Source organism: Falco peregrinus, chromosome 10, assembly GCF_023634155.1.
Source record: "Falco peregrinus isolate bFalPer1 chromosome 10, bFalPer1.pri, whole genome shotgun sequence".
Taxonomy (NCBI): domain Eukaryota; kingdom Metazoa; phylum Chordata; class Aves; order Falconiformes; family Falconidae; genus Falco; species Falco peregrinus.
The window spans coordinates 13,349,417-13,370,602 of NC_073730.1; the positions used below are offsets into that span (position 1 = coordinate 13,349,417).

The 21,186-nt window shown below is 36.4% G+C and overlaps 1 protein-coding gene across 4 annotated transcripts in view; it reads left to right on the top strand.

Moving 5' to 3' along the window:
- Window positions 1–21,186, top strand: part of COL11A1 (collagen type XI alpha 1 chain) — a 160,224-nt gene that overhangs the window by 99,978 nt on the left and 39,060 nt on the right. For all 4 annotated transcript variants that reach the window (XM_013298969.3, XM_055815615.1, XM_055815614.1 and 1 more), the window contains 9 exons: window positions 847–900; window positions 1,763–1,816; window positions 5,939–5,992; window positions 6,923–7,030; window positions 7,787–7,876; window positions 8,167–8,220; window positions 16,632–16,739; window positions 17,204–17,311; window positions 18,369–18,422. In XM_013298969.3, coding sequence (XP_013154423.2) covers window positions 847–900; window positions 1,763–1,816; window positions 5,939–5,992; window positions 6,923–7,030; window positions 7,787–7,876; window positions 8,167–8,220; window positions 16,632–16,739; window positions 17,204–17,311; window positions 18,369–18,422 — 684 coding nt within the window. The remainder of the gene's footprint in view (window positions 1–846; window positions 901–1,762; window positions 1,817–5,938; window positions 5,993–6,922; window positions 7,031–7,786; window positions 7,877–8,166; window positions 8,221–16,631; window positions 16,740–17,203; window positions 17,312–18,368; window positions 18,423–21,186) is intronic.

A 21,186-nucleotide genomic window follows, 5' to 3' on the forward strand; every position in this document is an offset into this window, starting at 1 on the left:
CTTTCAGCATATCAGCAATAAATTTTAAAAGCTGGCCTCCATTTTGTTTGGTGACAACTTTAGAAACAGTCATGTAAGTTAGTACTTTGTGTAAATATGTGTCCAGATGTATGTAGACATACATGTATGTACACATGTGTATGTATATACATGTATATATTCACACACAATGCACTAACATGATCATCTCTAATGAAATCTGTAAAACCGTGCTGCGTGAAAATTTCCTCTCTCCATGTAGATCTGTATATACAAAATTATATAAACAAAATGTTTGTGCATCTTTTTTTTTTCCCAGCTATCTCAACTATTCTTCATGATAGCAAGGATGTTGTATTTAGTCACTGGTAATTCTGGAAAGCTTATTCTATTTGGAAGTTTGTACTGTTGTACTGGCTTGAAATATTGTCAGAGTGTAAGAACAGCCAAAGATTAATGTTGGACTGAAATTTTAAAAACCCACCAAATTATTGATTAATTCCAATGTTCTATGCTACATAGAAAAAAAAATGTTTCTTACTCATAGTTGATTAGCACTTTATTATGCACAGTTTCGGGGGTCAGACGGCAACATACTTTATATGAATAGGTTTTTGTCTTTCTTACTGCATTCCTACACAGGCAGTATTGCTTTCAGGAAATCCCCTCCACATCTATGCATGTGAATTGTTGCTATCAATGTTTATGGTAGTGGAGCTGAGGCTTTATACTTAAACCAGACATTATCTGAAGAGTTCATATATTTTATATTTGAAGTTCATGTAATGTATAATTGAAGCAAACTTTTCAATCCAGTGTCATGACAGCTAGGGTAAAACTTTACTTGTTTGATTGTGTTTATACTAGGGGCCACAAGGGCCTCAGGGACCGGTTGGATTCCCCGGACCAAAGGGACCTCCAGTAAGTATTTTTTTAATCAAGTATGTAAACAGGAATGTTATTTTTCATACAGTGTTTCTGAAGTGAATATTTGAAGACTTTATTTAAGGAATGGTTTATGTACAAATTATAAATATGCTTATTGAGCTCTAAAGCTAAGAGAAGAACTCATATATTCAAAATGATCATTGGTGCAGCTCATATGGCATTCAGCATGATAAACTAAACAGAAAATCTTGTAGTATGTTGATGCCAATGTCCAGGTGACAGACCGAGCTTAGGCAAAATACTACTTTGCTGGTGTGTATTTTCTTTTAACAACTGATTCGTTGAGGAAAAAATGAAGGGGAAGGAGACATTCATTACTACAGAAATGTACAGAAGTAATAGCACATTTGAGCTGCAGCCTGAACTAGTTATACTGCTTTTCCAGTATGTTTCTGCTCGTGTGAAGTATAAAAGCATCAAACCACCCCTGATTTTTTTTTATCAATGCATTTGTTATTTTTATTTCCAATGCCAAAAGGTGAAATTTCATCAAATACTCCTGCAATTCTTAGTCTTGTGTTAACTGAGTCATTAAGCAAAGAAAAATGGAAGGGAGGTACAGGGATTTTCCATGATTTCTGAATTTACAGAAATCCAATTTGAACATGCATTTGACAAACTAACACTCACTGTCCAAGTAATTGCTAACACACAGCAGGGAGAACACAAGGAAAGTGTACTATTCAAATCACAATTAGCTGATAGAGGAGCAGTTAAACTGTACTGAAGACTAGTCTAGAAAGAAACAGAGATCAGAGGTTCTCAGAGGTAATTGCACACTGTTTTTCAGAATTAAGGATGGCTAAGAAATGTTTTATGTATTTTAAAATTGCAGGGGCCACCTGGAAAAGATGGCTTGCCTGGGCACCCAGGACAGCGGGGTGAGACTGTAAGTAAATGTGCTCTATGTTAGTGTTGTAAACCTCCAAAGGTCATGATCATATGGTCAAAACTAAAGAAACAGAGACAACAGAGAAAAGGGGAAGAGGCTGGGACTGAGAGGTTATATAACTGTAGTTTTCTGATGGTTGATATGTTGGGCATGAGAAAGCTTTATTTTGTTTCCATGCTACAAGGGTGAGGTTTCTTTTTGCTATACCCTATTAGTAACATCACAATGAGCTTAAATAGTCAATAGAAGTAAAGAAATTCGTATTCATATCTCATTTTTAGAAGAGATTTGTCAGGCGATTACTAAATTGTTCTTTTCTCACTGAATGCAATATAACATAAGTAATAACATAACAAAAATTTACTAATGATAAGCAAATAGGAAACTGATAAGCTAACACCTTTGGAAAGTAGGATCAGAAATGATTCAATCTGTGAAAAAAAACCTTAAATTTTGAAATTGTATCCTATGTAATCCCCCTAAGAATCACAATGAGTAAATTCTGGTCTAGTTCTGTAGTGCCAAAACTTTACTCCTATCCCACTGAAATAAAATAAAATTCTTATTCAGATTTTTCCGAGCTACAGAAAGCCACAAATGAATTTAGAGAAAAAATTTCTTAGCATCTCATTTCTCTACATTCGGTTAAATACGTTTTGTGTTCCAGGTTCAATTGAAATCTGTTAGTGACTGCTGACTCACTTCCACTGCTGGAAGGAGGAGCACAGAATGTAAATTCTGAAAAACTGTATTTTCTTATGCTAGTACTGTAGCATTATAATGCTTTGCAAAGATAGTGGCTTTTTAGTGTGTGTCAGAAATATTATTGACTACTTCTTTGTTCTTTTTCTTTACAATGCAACATATGAAGACCAGTCTTGTGTAAGACTGAATTTTAATCATTGTTTAGAATGCAGGAAGCTCAACGTTGTTCTTTAGTCTGATAAAAATAAAAAACACAGTTAGTATTTTCCCTTTATTCTTATTTATTTGAACATGAGCCAGTTATGTGCCATTACGACAAAGAATGCCAATAGTATCGTGGGCTGCAGTAGGGTGATCTGTCCCTTCTGTTCAGCCCTGGTGAGGCCAGGAGTATTGTTTCCAGTTCTGGACTCCTCAGTACTAGAGAGAGAGCGAGGCCGCTAAGATGATTAAGGGACTGAACCATCTCTCCTGTGAGTAAAGGCTGATAGAGCTGGAACTGTTTAGACTAGAGAAGAGAAGGTCCAGATCAAATTTTCTCTAAGTATATAAATACCTGAAGGGAGGGTGTAAAGAAGGTGGAGCCCTGGCTCTTCTAAGTGGTGCCTGGTGACAGGACAAGGGACAATGGGCATGAACTGAAACATGAGAGGTTCTACCTGAACATCAGGAAACACTTTTACACTTTGAGTGTGACTGAGCACTGGAACAGATTACCCAGAGAGCTTGCAGTCTCCATCCTTGGAGATATTTAAAAGCCATCTGGACATATTCTTGGCCAACCAGTTCTCAGTGGCCCAGCTTGAGCGGGGCAGTTGCACCAAATGACCTCCTGAGGTCTCTTCCAACCTCAGCCATTCTATGATTTCTTTATTTCACTTACAACTAGAAAGGAAAGATACAAAATACAATGAAACTATGGGCTCTGCTACTGTGTGATGTTTGGGCCAGGTCCTTCTGGGTTCAATCAGTACTATGGTTCTCTACTTTTGGATCCTTTGAGTTTAGTGGGGTTAGACTGATACATAACTTGAGTAACTAGGAGCAAATGCAGCTTTTCATTAGGGTTGTTTTCTGCCCTGTGTATATTGATACTTGGGCCAGAATTAGTTTTAAAATATTTTTCTCCCATGGGCTCTCATGTATATGTTTTAGTAGAAAGAAGAGATTTTTTAAAAAACAAAAAGTAGACTTGTTGACTTTTTTTTTGATTACTATTTCCATTTCAGATTTTTTTAATGTATAAATCAAAACTTTCATTGCATTCACTGGTAAATCAGGGTCTTTAGACCTCTGTTTCTTATTTAGGCATATATCTCATTAAAGTTCAGTGGTGCATGTGGGCATTACAGCAATTAGGGAATTAGGCTAAGAGACATACTCAAGCTTAATAAATTAGTCAGATTCCCAGATTGCATTTTGCAGCTTGCTTATGGAATAATAAGCATATATTGACAGCAACTGAGGTAAGTGTTAGTGGAGAAAAAGTTACAGCTTTTTCCCCCAGTAAGCCATATGCACTTTGAAGAACTGCCATTGTTTGCTGAAATTCTAGACATAGGAGCAGTAGTATCATGATAAATAATTTGGAATATAAATGTAGGAATAAACTTGATACTGAAAATCAGTATTAAGCTAGTTCCTCCCTAGAAGTGATTATCAATATCAGTGATATCAATCTCAGATTGACAGGAGGCATCAGCTGCAGGAACTGTTAGATTGTCTGGTGTTATGCAAGAATTTAGTGTTTCAGGTCTGTGAAAGGATAGAATAGAAATATACTAGCAGTTTCATTTATTGGAATCAAAGGCCTTCTTACTACAATAAACTCAGATTTATTAAATTATCTTTCACAGAAAATAACAAAAAAAAATCGAGGCTAATTAGGCACTTAAAAATACACAAATGAGACATTAGTGTAAAAATTTTAATACTAAATATTTTAGATGAACCTATGGTATGTTCAGGTCATCTTGAGTATTTGGTGCTGAAATCTCTTTTGCCTAGTCTTTTACAGTCCTAAATCTGTAGGAATAGATAAACTGGTGACCTAAGAGAGAAAGCAGTATAATGAAACCATTATTATCATCAAGAGTCATTGAATATACTGCAAAGTATGAATGCATTCTGCAAACTTGAGAATAGCAGGTCTTCTCAAGGTACTTGCAGGAAATGGGTAATACTCAACATTCCTTTGTCTTTCCTTACAATAGGCTTCAGAAGAAGCTTTGTGTAAAGGAAGGGACACATGAATGATTCCCTCTGTAGCAGTTCTGATTTTCAGTCATTAGAGCAAAGGGGTACTTTTGTATTTGTTTTTAGTCTGGATCATTTCAGAGGTCTGAGAGAGAGTGCCTAATCAGTTATGGGCCAAAATGAACCATGATAACGTCTGGCTGGCAGCAAGAAGATAATCAGATTGAGGAAGGTAAAAAAAGCTTAAACTGGATCTGATGGAATGGGGCAACTGTCAGACTGTGCCCAGAGGAATGCTGAGCAGCAGGGCCCAGCATTTGTAAGAAGTATGGGCCAGATGACACCTTTGTTTTTACACAGATGAGCAGGGTAGAAGGCAGATTCAGGCCGTTAGGCAGGGGATACTATGTGGAACCCTAGATGTGATACAGCAGTGAATGTACTCCTAACTACGCAGCAACACACTTCCAATATTTGAAAGAAATAATTTAGCACATTTCAAAGATACGTTAAACAGTGCTACTATAAAGTGAGGCTGTCACTCAGCTTATTGACTAGTTTTGGACTGAAGTCTGGGGCCACTAATTTGAAAATTGAAATTCTGTAAAATTTGCCAGTGTTCTGAAAAAGTGCCCCCAAAACATTTCCTTTTTGTTCTCTGCTTCCCAGGTTTTGTCATCATATCAGTTTCTCATTAACTTTGTTCTTTTTGTGACACTCATGCTGCCTTTTTTACCATCTCTATATAACCTTCATCTTCACTGGATCTCTATTTCTTTTTATTTTCTTTCTGTCTAACCTCCCCTTTATCTTTAACACCCCTCCAATTTAATCTATCTGTGTCTTTCTTTAAAAATCATTGGTATGTCTGGCTTTATGATTCATAATGTATATATGTATAAATGTATTTCCTGCTGTTTTTAGCTGAATCACTTATGCATTCAGGCTCACCTAATCAAGTTCACCTAGAGAGATCTGTAACATTGACTGGAATTTTTACTGCTGTACCACCTCAGAGAGTCTGGAACTGATAGAGATAAGAAAGATCAATCAGTATTTCACTTCTAAGTATACACAGGGAAAAAAGAGTGTCTCGGTTTTATTTCCTAAATAGAAGGAATGTGTGACATGGAATTTCTCTTCTCTTCAGCACAGATATGAATTTTGCTTTTCTATATCTTGTCCTGGGTAACATAGTATTTTATAATTATTTCACAGGGTTTTCAAGGGAAAACTGGTCCTCCTGGTCCTGGTGGTGTTGTTGGCCCTCAGGTACCTCATTTAATCTCATAGTTACATTCATAAAACCAATGTTTAGTGGTTATCTTATGGCTAAAGCGGTTGTTTTGTTCTATTAAAAGGACCTATTGATGGGTATATTAACTTTTGTAACAAACTATGCATAACAACTTTAGAAAAGTGTACATGGTGATCATCAGTGATTCCACAAAATATGCAAATGTTGGGCTTACCTTTCCACTTCTTTTTTTCTGTGATTTCTTCATGTGATTATGGATTTGGTGGTTTAGGAAGTCAAGAAGGCAGAGGTCTTTGCCATGAAATAGTTCAGAAAGAACAATAAACATTTGACTTTCTCATCAGAGGCCAAAACTGAGTTACTTTTAGATTGTGGAGAGGTTCACTATCAAAATTTCATTCAACCTAATCTTCTATTTTTTCTTTATTTACTTCCCCCAACAAAATCAAGCATTTGGATTGCATGAGCTTTTTTGGGTAATACCCTCAGTGAAAATTTTCTGCTGGTGAATCTGAAGAGATATCTTTCAACTGTCCTGCCTTCCAATTCATATTATTCAGAACAACAACAGTACAGTGTTTCAGGACAAGCATAGTACATGGATTTCCCTCCCATGTCCTTTCTGTAACCTCCTGCCATACGTGGATACGCACTGTGTTTTAAAGTTTCACTGCTTAAGGAGCAAGGTCAGGATTTCTCTGGAAGCTGTACAGACATGTCTGCAAGCAGAATGCAATGCGAGACTTATTTTATAGGACAAAGATATTTTGTAAGTCAGCTTTGCCTGGAGGGAAGTTAAGGAATGTATGCTAGCCAGTGGTAATGTTTTGTAACAGACAGTCATAACAGCTGGATATTAAGAATCTGTTCCTCCTCCTCCCACCTCCACCGACACGAAGACATTGAATACATTGAGGTGGCTGAAGTTTTACTTTTGTGCTTAGGGTCCCACTGGTGAGACTGGCCCAATTGGTGAAAGAGGTCATCCAGGTCCTCCTGGTCCACCAGGTGAACAAGGCCTCCCAGGTGCTGCAGGAAAAGAAGGTGCTAAGGTATGATGTGGCTTTGGGAAACAAATTGGAAGGTACAGATAAATTGCTGGCAGTTTCACATTTCAGATCATCCTGCAGAACATGCAGAATAAAATCAGAATATGCAATATAAAATCAGAATTGACATGTTTCACCCAGAAGGATTTTGAAGACTGGAAGATTCCAATTTTATAGATGTGTCTGCTTCCACTGAAATAATGATAATTCTCTTGAGCCAATAGTTAGTATTTTTGCAAAAACAAATTAAAAAATATTTTATATACACCACACATTCACAATGGAAATACATAGCAATGGCATGTTCACACCATGGTGGAAAATTATACATTGGCATTTAAAGTAGGATATGTCATACTGGCTAAAAAGCAAAATTGCACTTACCAAATTTAACTCTGTGCTTATTTTTGGCCGCCATTGGGGCACAAGAGAAATACTACTTCTCTAGTTACTATGTAATTCTATTCAATCTTCCATTTTCAGTGGGCATTGTAAATTTTTAATGAATGTATCTTTAAACATATTTTATGTTCTGTAACTAATACTGTGTTTTGTCAAAGCTCGTTATAAATTTAACCATACTGATAGACTATTGTATGGAAAATCTTAAAAGAGTTAGTGGGTGAATAAGTGGGGGCTTAGTCTTTTTTGTCACTACTATAACTAGGATCTGGTATTTAATTTTCATTACTCATTTAATGACTAACATAAACATTTTAAACATATTTTTTTTTAATCAAAATGTAATATATTTCCAAGGGTGACCCAGGCCCTCAAGGAATTCCTGGGAAAGATGGACCAGCAGGTCTTCGTGGTTTCCCTGGAGAGAGAGGCCTTCCTGGTGCTCAGGTATGATATAAGCATATAGAACAATTGACGTGTTTCTAAATACAAGAAACAATGGATTAACTGTTGTATTTCATGGGATCTTCTACTGTGCTTAAAAATGAATGAAATAGGAGAACAGACTTCAAACATCCAACATTTTAAATATCATTGGCTATATAAGCAAAAAGAATTTATTCAGTTTTTTGTCTTTCAATATTTAGATTCTTCTTTTTACATGTGTTAGAAAAATAACTCTTGAACTTTCCAAAAAGAGATCAGCTTTTTTTATTATTATTATTTTCATTTTTTAGGGTCCAGCTGGTCTGAAAGGAGGGGAAGGCCCACAAGGCCCACCTGGCCCAGTTGTAAGTAAACATAATAATTCTATGGAAATATAAACAATATTCTAGTAATTTTTTTTCTTTACCTGCTGTAATGTTTTCATCAACGAAGTCTGTAAAACAGCAGACAGTCATTCAGTGTGACCAATAATTATGTTCTACTAATTATCCATACTAATAAACATTCAAGGAATGTGAAGGTTGTGAATATCTGAAACCTTCTGCTATCAGTAGGAAAGAGATTCACTTGTTGCTTGCCACTTACACAATTACTTGTCACTTACACAAGGTATTGTTGAGATGAAAGAGGTTTTCCATATTGGAAAATCTATTGATAATAGGTAGTGGATTCATGCTGTTATGGTGGGTTGACCTTGGCTGGGCACCAGTGGCCACCAAGCTGTGCTATCACTCCCCCTGCTCAACTGGGCAGGAGGATTAAAAATATGATGAAAAGCTCATGGGTCAAGATAAGGACAGGGAGGTCACTTGCCAATTACCATTACAAGCAAAACAGACTCAACTTTAGGAAATTAATTTAATTTATTACCAATCAAAGAGTAGGATAATAAGAAATAAAAACCCGAATCTTAAAACACTGTCCCCCCACCCCACCCTTCTACCCAGGCTCAACTTAACTCCCAAATTCTTACCTCCTCCCCTCAAGCAGTACTGGGGGTGGGGAATGGAGGTTGCAGTCAGTTCATCACACAATGTCTCTGTCACTCCTTTCTCCTCACACTCTTCCTCTATTCCAGTATGGGGACCCACCCACAGTCCTCCACAAACTTCTCCAGCATGGGTGTTTCCCATAGCCTGCAGTTCTTTCCAGACTGCTCCAGCGTAGGTCCTTTGTACATGGTGCAGGCCTTCAGGAACCGAATGCTCCAGCATGGGTCCCCCATGAGGTCATAGGTCCTGCCGGAAAACCTTCTCCAGCATAGGCTTTCTCACTCCATGGAGCCACAGGTCCTGCCAGAACCCTGCTCCACTGTGGAGTCTCTATGGGTCACAGCCAATTTCACGCACATCCATCTTCTCTGGTGTGGGGGTCCTCCATGGGCCACAGGTGGATATCTGCTCCACCGTTAACCACCATGGGCTGCAGGGGCACAGCCTGCCTCACCATGGTCCTCACCAGGGGCTGCAGGGGAGGCTGCTCCTCCCCCTCCTTCACTGACCGTGGTGTCTGTAGAGTTATTTCTCTCACATATTCTTTCTTACTCCTCTCTTCCAACTGCTGTTGTGCAGCAGTTTTTCCCCCCTTCTTAAATATGTTACCCCAGAGGCGCTATCACCATTGCTGATGTGCTCAGCTTTGGCCAGCAGCAGGACCATCTTGGAGCCGACTGGCATTGACTTGGCTGGACATAGGGGAAGCTTCTAGCAGCTTCTCACAGAAGACGCTCCTGCAGCTCCCTCACTAACAAAACTTGCTTTCAGAGTAATTTTGTTAACCAAAACCTTGCCATGCAAACCCAATACAGCTGTGTTCCCTTTGTACAACTGCAGTTCACTCATACAGATGACACACATAATGTTAAAAATACTGCTATTGTTCTGCGTAGCCTAAGCTAGCATTTAAATATGTGGCATTATTACTTTTGTACCCTTATTATTTCATCTAATGTTTTGAAACATATACCAGCCTATGTGTGAGTTTTGGTACATTTTAACTCATTGTGAAATGTTCGTTTTGTTTAGATTGGGATAGCATAATTTTTCCTATATAAAGAAAAAAATAAATCATAGATAAATATTCTACTTCAGTAATTTCAGTATAGTCATGAAATGTGACATGGTCTGTTTCTTTCCACCACAATTTTATATTTTTTTATTTATTTGCTATCTTAAAAAAAAGGTTTGAAGACAGTTGTCTCATAATCTATTGAAGTTTTTCACTCACAGTTTGGAGACTTCAATTTACTTAAGGGAAGACATCTTAATCCCGTTTTAAAGTGCTTTGAAATTGGTACAGGGAATGATATAGCAGCAGTCACACCACACCATTATTTTTACTACAGTATCTACATTGAAAAAAATATCTTTCAATGAAAGTTTAGGTTCTGTAGGAAAAGGGAAAAATTGTAGAGCCAGCTTAAGAACTTTGAGAAAGTATGATGAGCATTGTAAAAACATACCTTGTTTTGGAAAATAGTAACATGCATCTTGAAATTGCCCATTGAATTCCATGGGAAAATAGATAATGCAAGAATATAAGAATGCTTATTCCTGATACCATTTTATGAATATGAAATGATGCGTTATACAATTACTTAAGGATTTTAGAATATAAGATGACCAAAACCAACCATTGCCTTAAAAACTTTATCTTTACTGTACTTCTTGTATGGACTGTGTCTGTAGACAGGATCAGTAAAACTGCTTGCTCAGCTAGTAACAGCTATGTAAAATCATGTCATGCAGTAATATTCCTTCTCAATATTTTAAGCCCAACACAGGCATAAAAATGTATTTACCAATTTTTTGTGGTGTTGTAGTTGTTTTTTTCTTTATGATCATTATAGAAAAGCAGTGATAAGTACTTATTCCTCAAAAGCAGTAAATTATTATTCCTTGAGTAGTGTGACTAGGCTTTTTCTAGATGGTCCTGTGCTTAACATTCGTTTATATTTAGAATTTTGTTTCATGTTTGGACTTCTACTATTTATATGTCTGCTGCCTCTTTCACTGCGGTTTCTGGTAGTTATCCACTGAAAAGTATTTGAAGTAGGATATGCTTAAAGTTACCTATTCTCTATTGCTGTTTGTTATGCAAGCAAGTTCTACAAGGATGCACTAGTATTCAAAACATGGTACAGTTGTTCCCAAATGTGAGTTGTGTAGGTTTTGACAGTCATCTTGTCAACTTACTTCTTTCACTCAGTGCAACTAAGTAAGAAAAAAAATCAGCACAGCTATTCCTGTTACACAAAAAAAGTAATGGAGGAGCTGAAATGCTTTTTTTTTTTTATTTCAAAAATAAAATTCTCTCATGTCCCTGCAATTCATACTGTGATTAGAATGCATTAAACAAGGATGAAAAACCTGAAAATTAGTATGAAGATTCTTGCTTTTGGATTAATTCTACGTTACTGGAAAAGATCTGCTGTAGCACACTTTTTAAGCTTTAGTTCTTGATTTCTTAGTACATGGTACTTGCATTCTTAAAATTATTTTTTTAATTCTTAATGCCTTTAAGTTTCTATTCTTTAAATCAAGAACTTGCATTTGTGATTTACAGTTCTTCTTAACACCATGCAGTATGTATACATTCAAAAAAGACATCAAAACAAGGTGGCTGGGAACGGAATGGAGTGGAGTGGAATGGAAGCTAGTAGGGGGAGTCAAAAGGGATAACATCCCACCCCATGTGAAGAAATTGAACTGTTACAAGAAAAGATGAATCAAAATCAAGAAAGCATAGATAGATCAGAATAGTCTTTTCAATCTAAAGGTCGTGTCTTAATTTTTTGTTAAAGGAGCCCCTAAGGCTGGACTAACAAGTAGATAGCTACTCAGGTGCTTTGAACCAGAACTGTTCTGAACATGTACAAACCAGACAGCACAAGCATACCTGACATTTAATACACACCACTTTCCCAGACAGGGTGCCCACGCAGTAGCTGTGCCACTACTATCATAGCTTCTCATAAATATGCATCACATAGGTGCTTTTGCCTCACAACCTTATCTTGTTTAGTGATGGTTGTCCATGTTCTGAAATACATGTGTTTGAATTTAAATTTAGATGATCCATGTTTTTCTATTTGTTATAGGATATGTATATGTCAGTGCGTAGGTTCAAAACATCAGAGTCTTTCTGAGGTGAATGTCTAAATCACCCCCATTTACCATCCATTGGCTGAAATCATGGAGCTCTCTTGGAGCTCATGAACAGTATTCCTTTCCTGAGAAACTGAATTGGAAGAAACATTCCAGGACCGCTTCTAATACCTAGCAGCTAATGGGAGTTCAGTCAGTGCCAGACAAGAATTATCATGAAGTTTATTCCAGAAATACACAAATTATGGGTGTCAAGAGCACAGTACCAACTGCTTCTTCACTTTATAAATCCATTCCTGTTGGGGCCACCACTCCCTGCTAAGGTAAACAGTCATAGAAAGAATCACTTAGGAAGCTCAAAATTTTTTGCATATTGTTTTTCCAGTCTTTGAAAAATAGATGTAGTGCAGCAGGAATTGTGAGCAGAGTGGAAAGACAGTTTGAAGGGTAAAGTTATTTAGGGTGTGTGGTTTTTTGTTTTTTTTTTTTTCAAATATACTTTGAATTCACTGTAGTGCAAGCAGGCCACTTGAGGCCCAAACGCAACCACACTGCCCTGAGAGTATTCCAGAATTGGAATTTTTTTCCCATTTAATCTTTAATTACTAACTTGCTATCTTCAAAGTGTTTTTCAGTGCTTTTTTTTTTTTCACGGTAGCTCATAGCAGACCATGAGCATCAAATATTCTTAAAATATTTTCCCATCTATTTTTAGCCAACAGAGGGTACACACAGAAGTGTAATTATAATGGAGTCTTCACTTGCCATTTATAATAGGAAGCAAATTCATGCCACTGGATGATTTTCCTTCAATTGCCTGCCAGTACCAATTGCTTCTAACTAGCATATATAGTGAATCGTAAGCTTTATTTGGCTAGCACATACATCTGCAAGCATACCAAACAAATGACTGCTCCAAATACTGTGTATGCCAATTACTGTGCTTAGAGGGATTTGGACAAAAGAGATGCATGAATGCACTCCAGAAGAAGGATTTTTTTTCTGGTGGTTTTTGTTGTGGGGTTTTTGTTTGTGTTTTTTTTAACAGTTCTCTTTTATCTGTTATCTTTGTCTTTTGTTTGTTTTCTTCCTTTCTCATACTACTGTGTGGAATGCTGAATGCTGATGAGAGAAAGCTCTTTGGAATGTCAAGCAGTCATTTTTCATTAGCTCATTTAGGAATAGGATGCCCAAATTGGACTCAGAGTAAACCAGCTGTAAGCTACACAGTTTTCAGTACTGCACTATCTAGAGCAATGTTCCTCTGTCTGATAACATTTTTCAGCCATGGGGATCTTCACTTGTTGAACATTTTGTTAACCATCAGTAAAAACTATTGCTACTACTATGTAATGTATACAATGAGTATAATTACATATCTCTTTACAGGAAGTGAAATAAAAACAAGGTTACTAATGAGTGTATAGTCTGTATAAGAGAAATACAAGACAAAGCATGACACTTCCATTCTGTAGAAAAGTTTTTAAACCCCCCCCACAAATTAATAAAAAGATTTCAGGATGTGAGTGCCACTGCAAGACCACAGGTTAACAAGGAGTTTAGTAACAAAAGGGGATTGTTTCACAGTGAGATAGTGACAAAAAAAAAGGTGATAAACATAAAAAGAGAGAACAGACTTAAGAAGCTGCCTAAAATGCTTTTCTGAGTTGTGGCTATAATTTAATGTGTTGTGCTTTGATCAGAGGCCATTCTTACAAAGAAGTGAGAGGATCCTTGAAAACAGAAGGTATACTTGCTGTTAATAACTCATATGAAATTTATGTAAAACATAAAAATAATGCAAAGATAAATATGAAAATTTGGCTGAGTAAAAAGAGCTACTAGAAATTATAGCCACTGTTAGTGTCTGCTGTCTGATACAGGAAAGATCTATGAGTTAGTTGGATTATTTTTTTTTTCCTCTGTGTTCTTGCATCCTACTGATGAGATGACCTAAAATTGTTAAGCTTATGAGAGCTGACAAGATCAGAGACCATGGTAGTATGGCTGCAAGGTACTGATTTTTTCTTGTTGATTTCACTGAAGTCTTAGGAACTAAAATAACAGTATTCTAGGCATTCACCTAGACTTAAAAAAAAAAAAAAACCACAACCCCACCCCCACCCCCCCCCAAACACCAAAAACCAACACCTGGAAGGATAAAATCATCTATGATTCCTGCACACTTTTTTTGAACACTCATGCAGAGTTAGATCTTAATGAGATAATGTGTAAAAATATTTGGAACAACCATTCAGTATTCTCCTCTGTCATAGCCATCTGGAGGGAAAAGCACCTTATTATGGATTTAGTACCAGTTATGCTAATGGGGTCAGTCCAGGTAAAGTGTGTTATGAATAAAATAAAAAAATTGGGCCCTCATATGTGCAAGCATCTTAAAACTCCAGTGGTTCCAAAGCCAGCAAATTTCATCTTGCTTAAACATAGGAAAAAACCTGGCTATTCAGAACCTCAGGCTGCAACATCTATTACTTATCCATTCTATGATGTCACCCACTTCCAGTATATCAGTTGGAAAAGTGAAATTATCAATAACTTTAAAGTGTTAGGAACTGTCTTGTAGGTGTCAAGCTGTAAAACTGGGGAAATATTACTGTACAACAAACAAATCTTTAACAGTGCTCTCTTCATAAAAAAAATGTGTATATTATTTAACAGACAGAAAACAAAAGATGCTGCAAAAGTGTGAAAAATATATAAATTTAGAGGGACAGGAGAGCTCTCTTTTCTTTTTAGTTTCCAGTGAGTCCATACATTTCAAGGCTAACTGTGCTGGTATTAGTGAAATAGTTTTTCCATTAGACTTGTAAGCACAAAACTGGCTCATATGTAGAATATAATGGATCAGAATACTCTGTTGTCTTTGTTCCCATGCTGCCTTGTCTCCAGGACACAGGAAGGATGTGCAGCATCTGGAATCCTCAGGAAGTATCAGGACTGGCAAAGCTGGATTTCCTGTCAAGAGTTCTCAGCCAGTGATGGTGCAAAAAAGCACAAGAAGTTCCATCATTCTCCATGCTCTGCCTGTACCCAGGAGAGCATCATGTTTCTTTTTCCCTACAAATGCTGACTCTTGCAAGGAACAGGAAGAAGCAGTTTAGGTGCCAGTTAACCTGAATCAAGAAACAGGAAATTTTCCCCTGTGCTATCATGAATCCAATTCACAAGAATACTTGCTCAGAATCTGTGTGTGTGGTCAAGGATATATCAGGAATTCGAGTGTAAAGGTCTTTTGCTTCCTGTCATTTTCTTGCTGTGATGTGCCTCCAAACAGGTGCCCATTTCTTTGCTTATGAGTTAGAGAGAACTTTGGTTGTAGATCACTGTTTGGAAATTAATCCAGCATGCAGAAAGGATTTAAAATCAGTACTCCACATTGTGGCTTTTTGACTTAACGATAGGCAAATATGAATAGACCAAAATTTAACATTTTTATTCTGAAATTCCATTTATTTGAGTACAAGTTCTAATCTATACTGTCTTCTGTTCCCTTATAACTTCCTAGGAAGGATTTTTAGTATCAGAACACCTTGTTTCCTTTCCTTTTTCACCTTCAGCTCTACTGTATATGCCATATGTATTTTTTAAAAGTGCAATAAAAGAGTGGAAAAAATTAATCTAGGTACCTCTGTTTTTAGAGCACTGCAGATTTTTACATACCTAGTCATTATGTCCATTTTGTCTAGTTAGCTCAATCCAGCAGAAACCATAAAGACACAGCTCAGAATATAAAAGGTTACAGAGCTTGGCTCTGTGGCAGACTGACATATTTAAAAGAAAAGTTGGCTTTTTGTGGAATTGCTATAAGCCCTACACTGCTTCAAAAGAAAGAGATGACATGGCAGGTAGAAACTAAATTTTCACTTATGGATGTTTGGGTAGTTTCAGATAGAAAAAAACTTATTTAGACAATTAAAAGAATATAGTAATAACAATGATATGACTCATTTAAAAGTGGCTGTTATTGGTGTTAGAGTAAAAATTATTCCTCGCTGCTATTATTCTCTGTAGAAGTATATCCCAGAATACACAATTCCAGTATTTTTCCCACATAGAGCACCTGTCTTTTCCCCTTTTATCTGCAATATTAGATTTTTAACTTTTTCTGTTCTTCTTTAAAGATACCTGTGCATCCAAGCCTCCTCTGTATGACACGTCAGATTAGTCATTATACTTCAGTGGATTTTTACACAGGTGATTTGAAATGCAGAAACATACTGATCATCTCAGCAATGTGCATCACAAAACTTGACAAAAAATTTTGATTATGGTGTGGGTTAGTTCTGCGTTTTAATATGGTGAATATTCATTCATCAAAGTAGTATGTTAATTTATTTTAGAAACACAGAGTAAAACTATTCTAGAAAACAGGGTGAAGCACACTTCTATTATGATGAACAAATACAGGAGGGGGTATTTATGAAAAAAAAATAATTAGTGTTAAATATGAATTATTGAGTATGAACTTGTTCTTTCAGCCTTTTTCTTTTCTGTTGAATGTGTACTCTTCCACCAGATGGAATCTCACTGAATAACAGGATTCTTCTTTGTTGACCTGGGTCATGAGAACCACCAACAGTTATTAGGGCTATATCAGAAATCTCTTATACACCTTTGTTTCTTTTCAGGGTTCACCAGGGGAACGTGGAGCAGCAGGCACTGCTGGTCCAATTGGACTACCAGGTCGTCCTGGACCTCAGGGTCCTCCAGGCCCTGCAGGGGAGAAGGGTGCTCCCGTAAGTAATCACAGGGTCACATAAAACTATCACAGCACAGACTTTTCATCCCAGAATGTTACTTTTTTCCATTCTAGTATTTGCCTATTAAACATATCCTCAGAATACCTGACTACTCTTTTGTATTTAGAATTAAGTAAAGAGTAAAAACTTTTTTTTCATACCCTCTAACACCCAGGAAGGATTAAACCCATTATTATCACAGCAGGGAGTGAATATAATAAAAAAGTTTGTCAAATCAGTCTTTCATTAAAACTTTTGTACCCAGCCACTGCGTTAGAGTACAAGTGTCATCAGCTTCTGTTATTGCTTCGTATAATTTTCTGATACATTCTTTTCACTTTATAATTTCCTTTCTGTTGGTATTTTTTTTTTAATTTTGTATTGGTAATGTGACTGCCTGTACTGAAATAATCATTAGTCTCCTGTGATAATGTGGATAACTTCCTTTTCTTCAAAACCAGGGTGAAAAAGGTCCTCAAGGTCCAGCTGGACGTGATGGAGTACAGGGTCCTGTAGGACTTCCTGGTCCTGCTGGTCCTAGTGGTTCTCCCGGAGAAGATGGTGACAAGGTGAATCATTATAATTGCTATTAGTACATCTGTGAGAATATGTGTCAGTACAGTTCTCTGGTTGTAGCTCTCCTCACAATAAATACAGTGACAAAGCAGCTCTTACCCCTGCCTCCCCCAAACTCCCTCCACCCACTGCAAAAAAACCCCTTCTATAATCAGATATCTAAGGGACAGATGTGATGGGACATTGGGATTTGTGTTCAAGAGCTAGTAGACCAATATTTATCCTGGCAAGGAAACAAGGATGAAAGTGTGACAGCATAGATCAAGGCAGATGATGTCAAATTTGATTTTTTGTCTATTTTAGAAACTTGGTTTGCTGAATGAGTAAGATAAAATGTTTTCAGTAATGTACAGTGATTTGGAACCACTGTGAATAGGTTGAGGGTGTCAGAATAATACATTTGCAGCAGAGGTACTCTGTTGACTGAATTTAGGACATGGCACCTTTCAGGCTCATCTTGCATGTTTTCTTGATCCAGTACTGTTCTGTTAGTTAGCATAGCATAAAGGTAAAGACTTTGAGGTCTCTTTTTATATTCATGAGTGTTATTCATCCCACAGAGAGTATTTTCTGTGGTTTAATTTAATTGGGTTTTTATTATTGTATAAAGAAAACATTTTTTTCTGACATGGTTTCCTGGTGATTTGCATAATTTTGAAGTTTTGAAATATTGTACATTACAGTGAGAACTAGTTATTCAGTCACATACAGTTAGACAAGACTGTAAATCAGGGTGCTTTCCTTGTAAGTTCATGTTGAAGGTGATGTGTGGAACACAGTTTCCTTTATTTAGAGCTCAGTTGCACTATACTTCAAAACCAGGTCTTGTTGCCCTTTGCAGTATAGCAATCAATATCTGGATGAATATGACATACCATTGATTGATGCAGAATTGTCCCCTTTAGGCCTTCACACTTGAAGCAGCAGCAGCAGAAAACACAGAATAATCATATCAAAAGGAACATTTAAAGATACTGTGATATTGACTTCAGCTAAGTGTGAAGGAGAGTATTTTAAACAAGAAGTTTAACTTTCAACTTTCAATTACAGGGTGAAATTGGTGAACCGGGTCAGAAAGGTAGTAAAGGTGACAAGGGAGAAAACGTGAGTAGCAAAATACTTTGTCCATTATGTTCTTCATAAATAAAAAGTATTCATGCATGAAGTATGCATGTAGCCTTGCTACATCAATGAACAGAAACAAAGACACACTTCAGAAATGTTTCTTCAAAATAATGTTCATTTTTAATGCAACGCTAGAGGTTTGTACTTACAGAGCCATGCATATATTTAGTATTTCTCATATTCCTTGAGCTTACAGAATAGTTAAAAAATAGATAGGCAAACTACATTCCTAAGCACCCTTTTTATACCATTTTAATTCATCCTTTCTGTGTTTGAGCTGGGAGAGACTAAGGATATACATACATTCTCTTACTGTGTTTAACTTCACTGACTGGATTGTGTCAATATACACAGCTTTAGCTTCTTAGCCACAATTGTGAACAATATGAAGACTCAGAAGAGAAATCTACTAATATAGTTTTAAATTTTTTAAAGACTGTCTAATTCTGAAAAGCATGTTTAACTGATTGCAGCATTTTAAAATAGTGAAGATCTCAGATGAAATGGCTTGTACAAGTTTTCAAATATCACTAGGCCTATTCGTGAATTTAAGACTAATCAGGCTTCTACTGATTTGATTTGAAATGTTTTTGTCTTCAAAAGTATTTCTAAAGTTCAAGCACTTCCTCTTTTGATTGAGCCCAGAACTATAAAAATAAGCTTTTTCCACCATAAAATTTGAAGCTAGAAAGACTACAACTAGCTGGTTTTCTGTTTGATTTTGCTTTCTTCCCCAAAAATTCAGAAAAGGTTTGTTTTAATTGCTGTTAAATTTCAAGATAAACTGGCTTTTTTTTTGAATAATTTTCCTTAAGAAACAATAAAGAAGTAATTACAGAAAGATTTTTTTAATTATTATATTTCATCAGTGTCACAGTTAACAAAGCTGAGAACTCAACATAGTAGTATTCATAACTAAACATATTTACTATCTTGAAAACACTGCTTATTGTGATTAAGAACTTATAAAGCATCATAAAAGTAGATTGCTTCTAAAAATTACACAAAATTTATGGCTAATACATAATCAAATTAGGTTTTCTAGGAGAATACATGCAAATCCAAGCAAATCACAATTTTATGATAATTTCATAGAAAAAATGTAGTGACAAAATGTGCAATAAAATGACAAGCTTTTTTTTTTTTTTTTTTTTGGTTTTTAAAGGTTAGCTTGTCCTTTTCAGTTATTTCTGCAAGAAAGACTTCTGCAATTTCCAGACATATTTTTGACAATCTTATTAGATCAAATCATAAGTTCTATAATGAACTATTTGTAATGCCCTGTTAACACAAGGAATGTAATATTATGCATATGGGTGAGACAACACTTCTATTATAAACCCCAGTTTTCCAAGAAACACACATATAAACGAATTCTAGGGAAATTCTGCTTCAGACTAAAATTATTCCTGCATAATCTGAGAGAATGTTTTAGTTAACTTGGCAAAATTAATTTAACAAATATAAACATTTTTAAGTCAGTCTTAAAACTATGGATTTGTTCCCAGTTAACTGAAAGTCAATCTTAATATATTTGCTGTTGTAGTTGTAAACCAGTTGTGGGACAGACAGAAATATATGCAGCTCCTCTTTGTCCACCTAAAGAAGTTCATAACAGTACAGGCCCTGTGTACACAGAAAAATCTGGTGTTTAAAGGAAAGGGCAGAGAAAGCATATGAAGCAGGTCATGCTCCAGTTCCACTTCAGGCTTTGCGTGCAGATCATACGCATATCCTTCTGTTTCCCCTTTGACATGCCTCTTCATTAGAGATGCTTCTGCATCAGAGAAATTCAGAAAAAACACATGCTGCACCTTTCTATTTCAGATCATCCTGGCATAGCTAGTTATGCTGAGCATTAGACTGTGACCATAGTCCCCATAGTGAGTACTAATGTATTTGGGCATGTTCCAGCGGACCTGCTTTACAAATAGTGTCTGCAGCATAATCGTTTGAAAATGTATCCTGTACTCTCAGTCTCACGGTTTAAGGCATTTGGGAATATAATATGTTTTCCATGAAATACAAGATTCAGTGTTCAGGCCTGCTTAGCTGAATGTTATCCTATTTAAAGTCACATGTATTGAATCCTATTTGCCCTCAATTGCAGTCATTCAACCCTGACAATTTCAGAATGTATTTATTTCAAATCTGCTTTCCTTTGAACATGCTGACAGATGTATATTGGGGCAGGGATGACAGACCTTGTTGGTCACCTCTGAAAGATTCTGAAAAGGAAGTAAGTGCCTTGTTCTTGAAATCACAGGACATAAAGAACAGATACTCACAATACCTAGACACCCACAAAAGCCTTGATGGGCATTTAGAGCCTAGTCACAGCAAGGACCCTGAACAAAGAATTGGTCCCTCTTTCCTGTTTAAGAAGAGCTGGAAACATCTTCAATTTCCTGTTGAAACTAACAAGGTTTTATGTTTCAGGGTTTAACTATACTATGCCTAACAAAAAATACTATGTTGCCATAGCCTAGCTGGGGACAGTACAATTTTATTGTTGATGCACATCCTTTCTTGGTCTTCAAAACCTCCATGGCTACCACAGCTGCCTTTATTAACTGAAGATTCTCTCCTGATGATTCAGATCAGTCTCTCTCGATTTGCCCTCCAGAGTAATGGAAAAAAGTCTAGCCATATGTCCAAATAATTTCTCATTAATCAATTGCAAAGTACCTTCCAACAGTACTTTATATCAAAATAAGAATTTAAGTGAGATAAAAAATGTGTA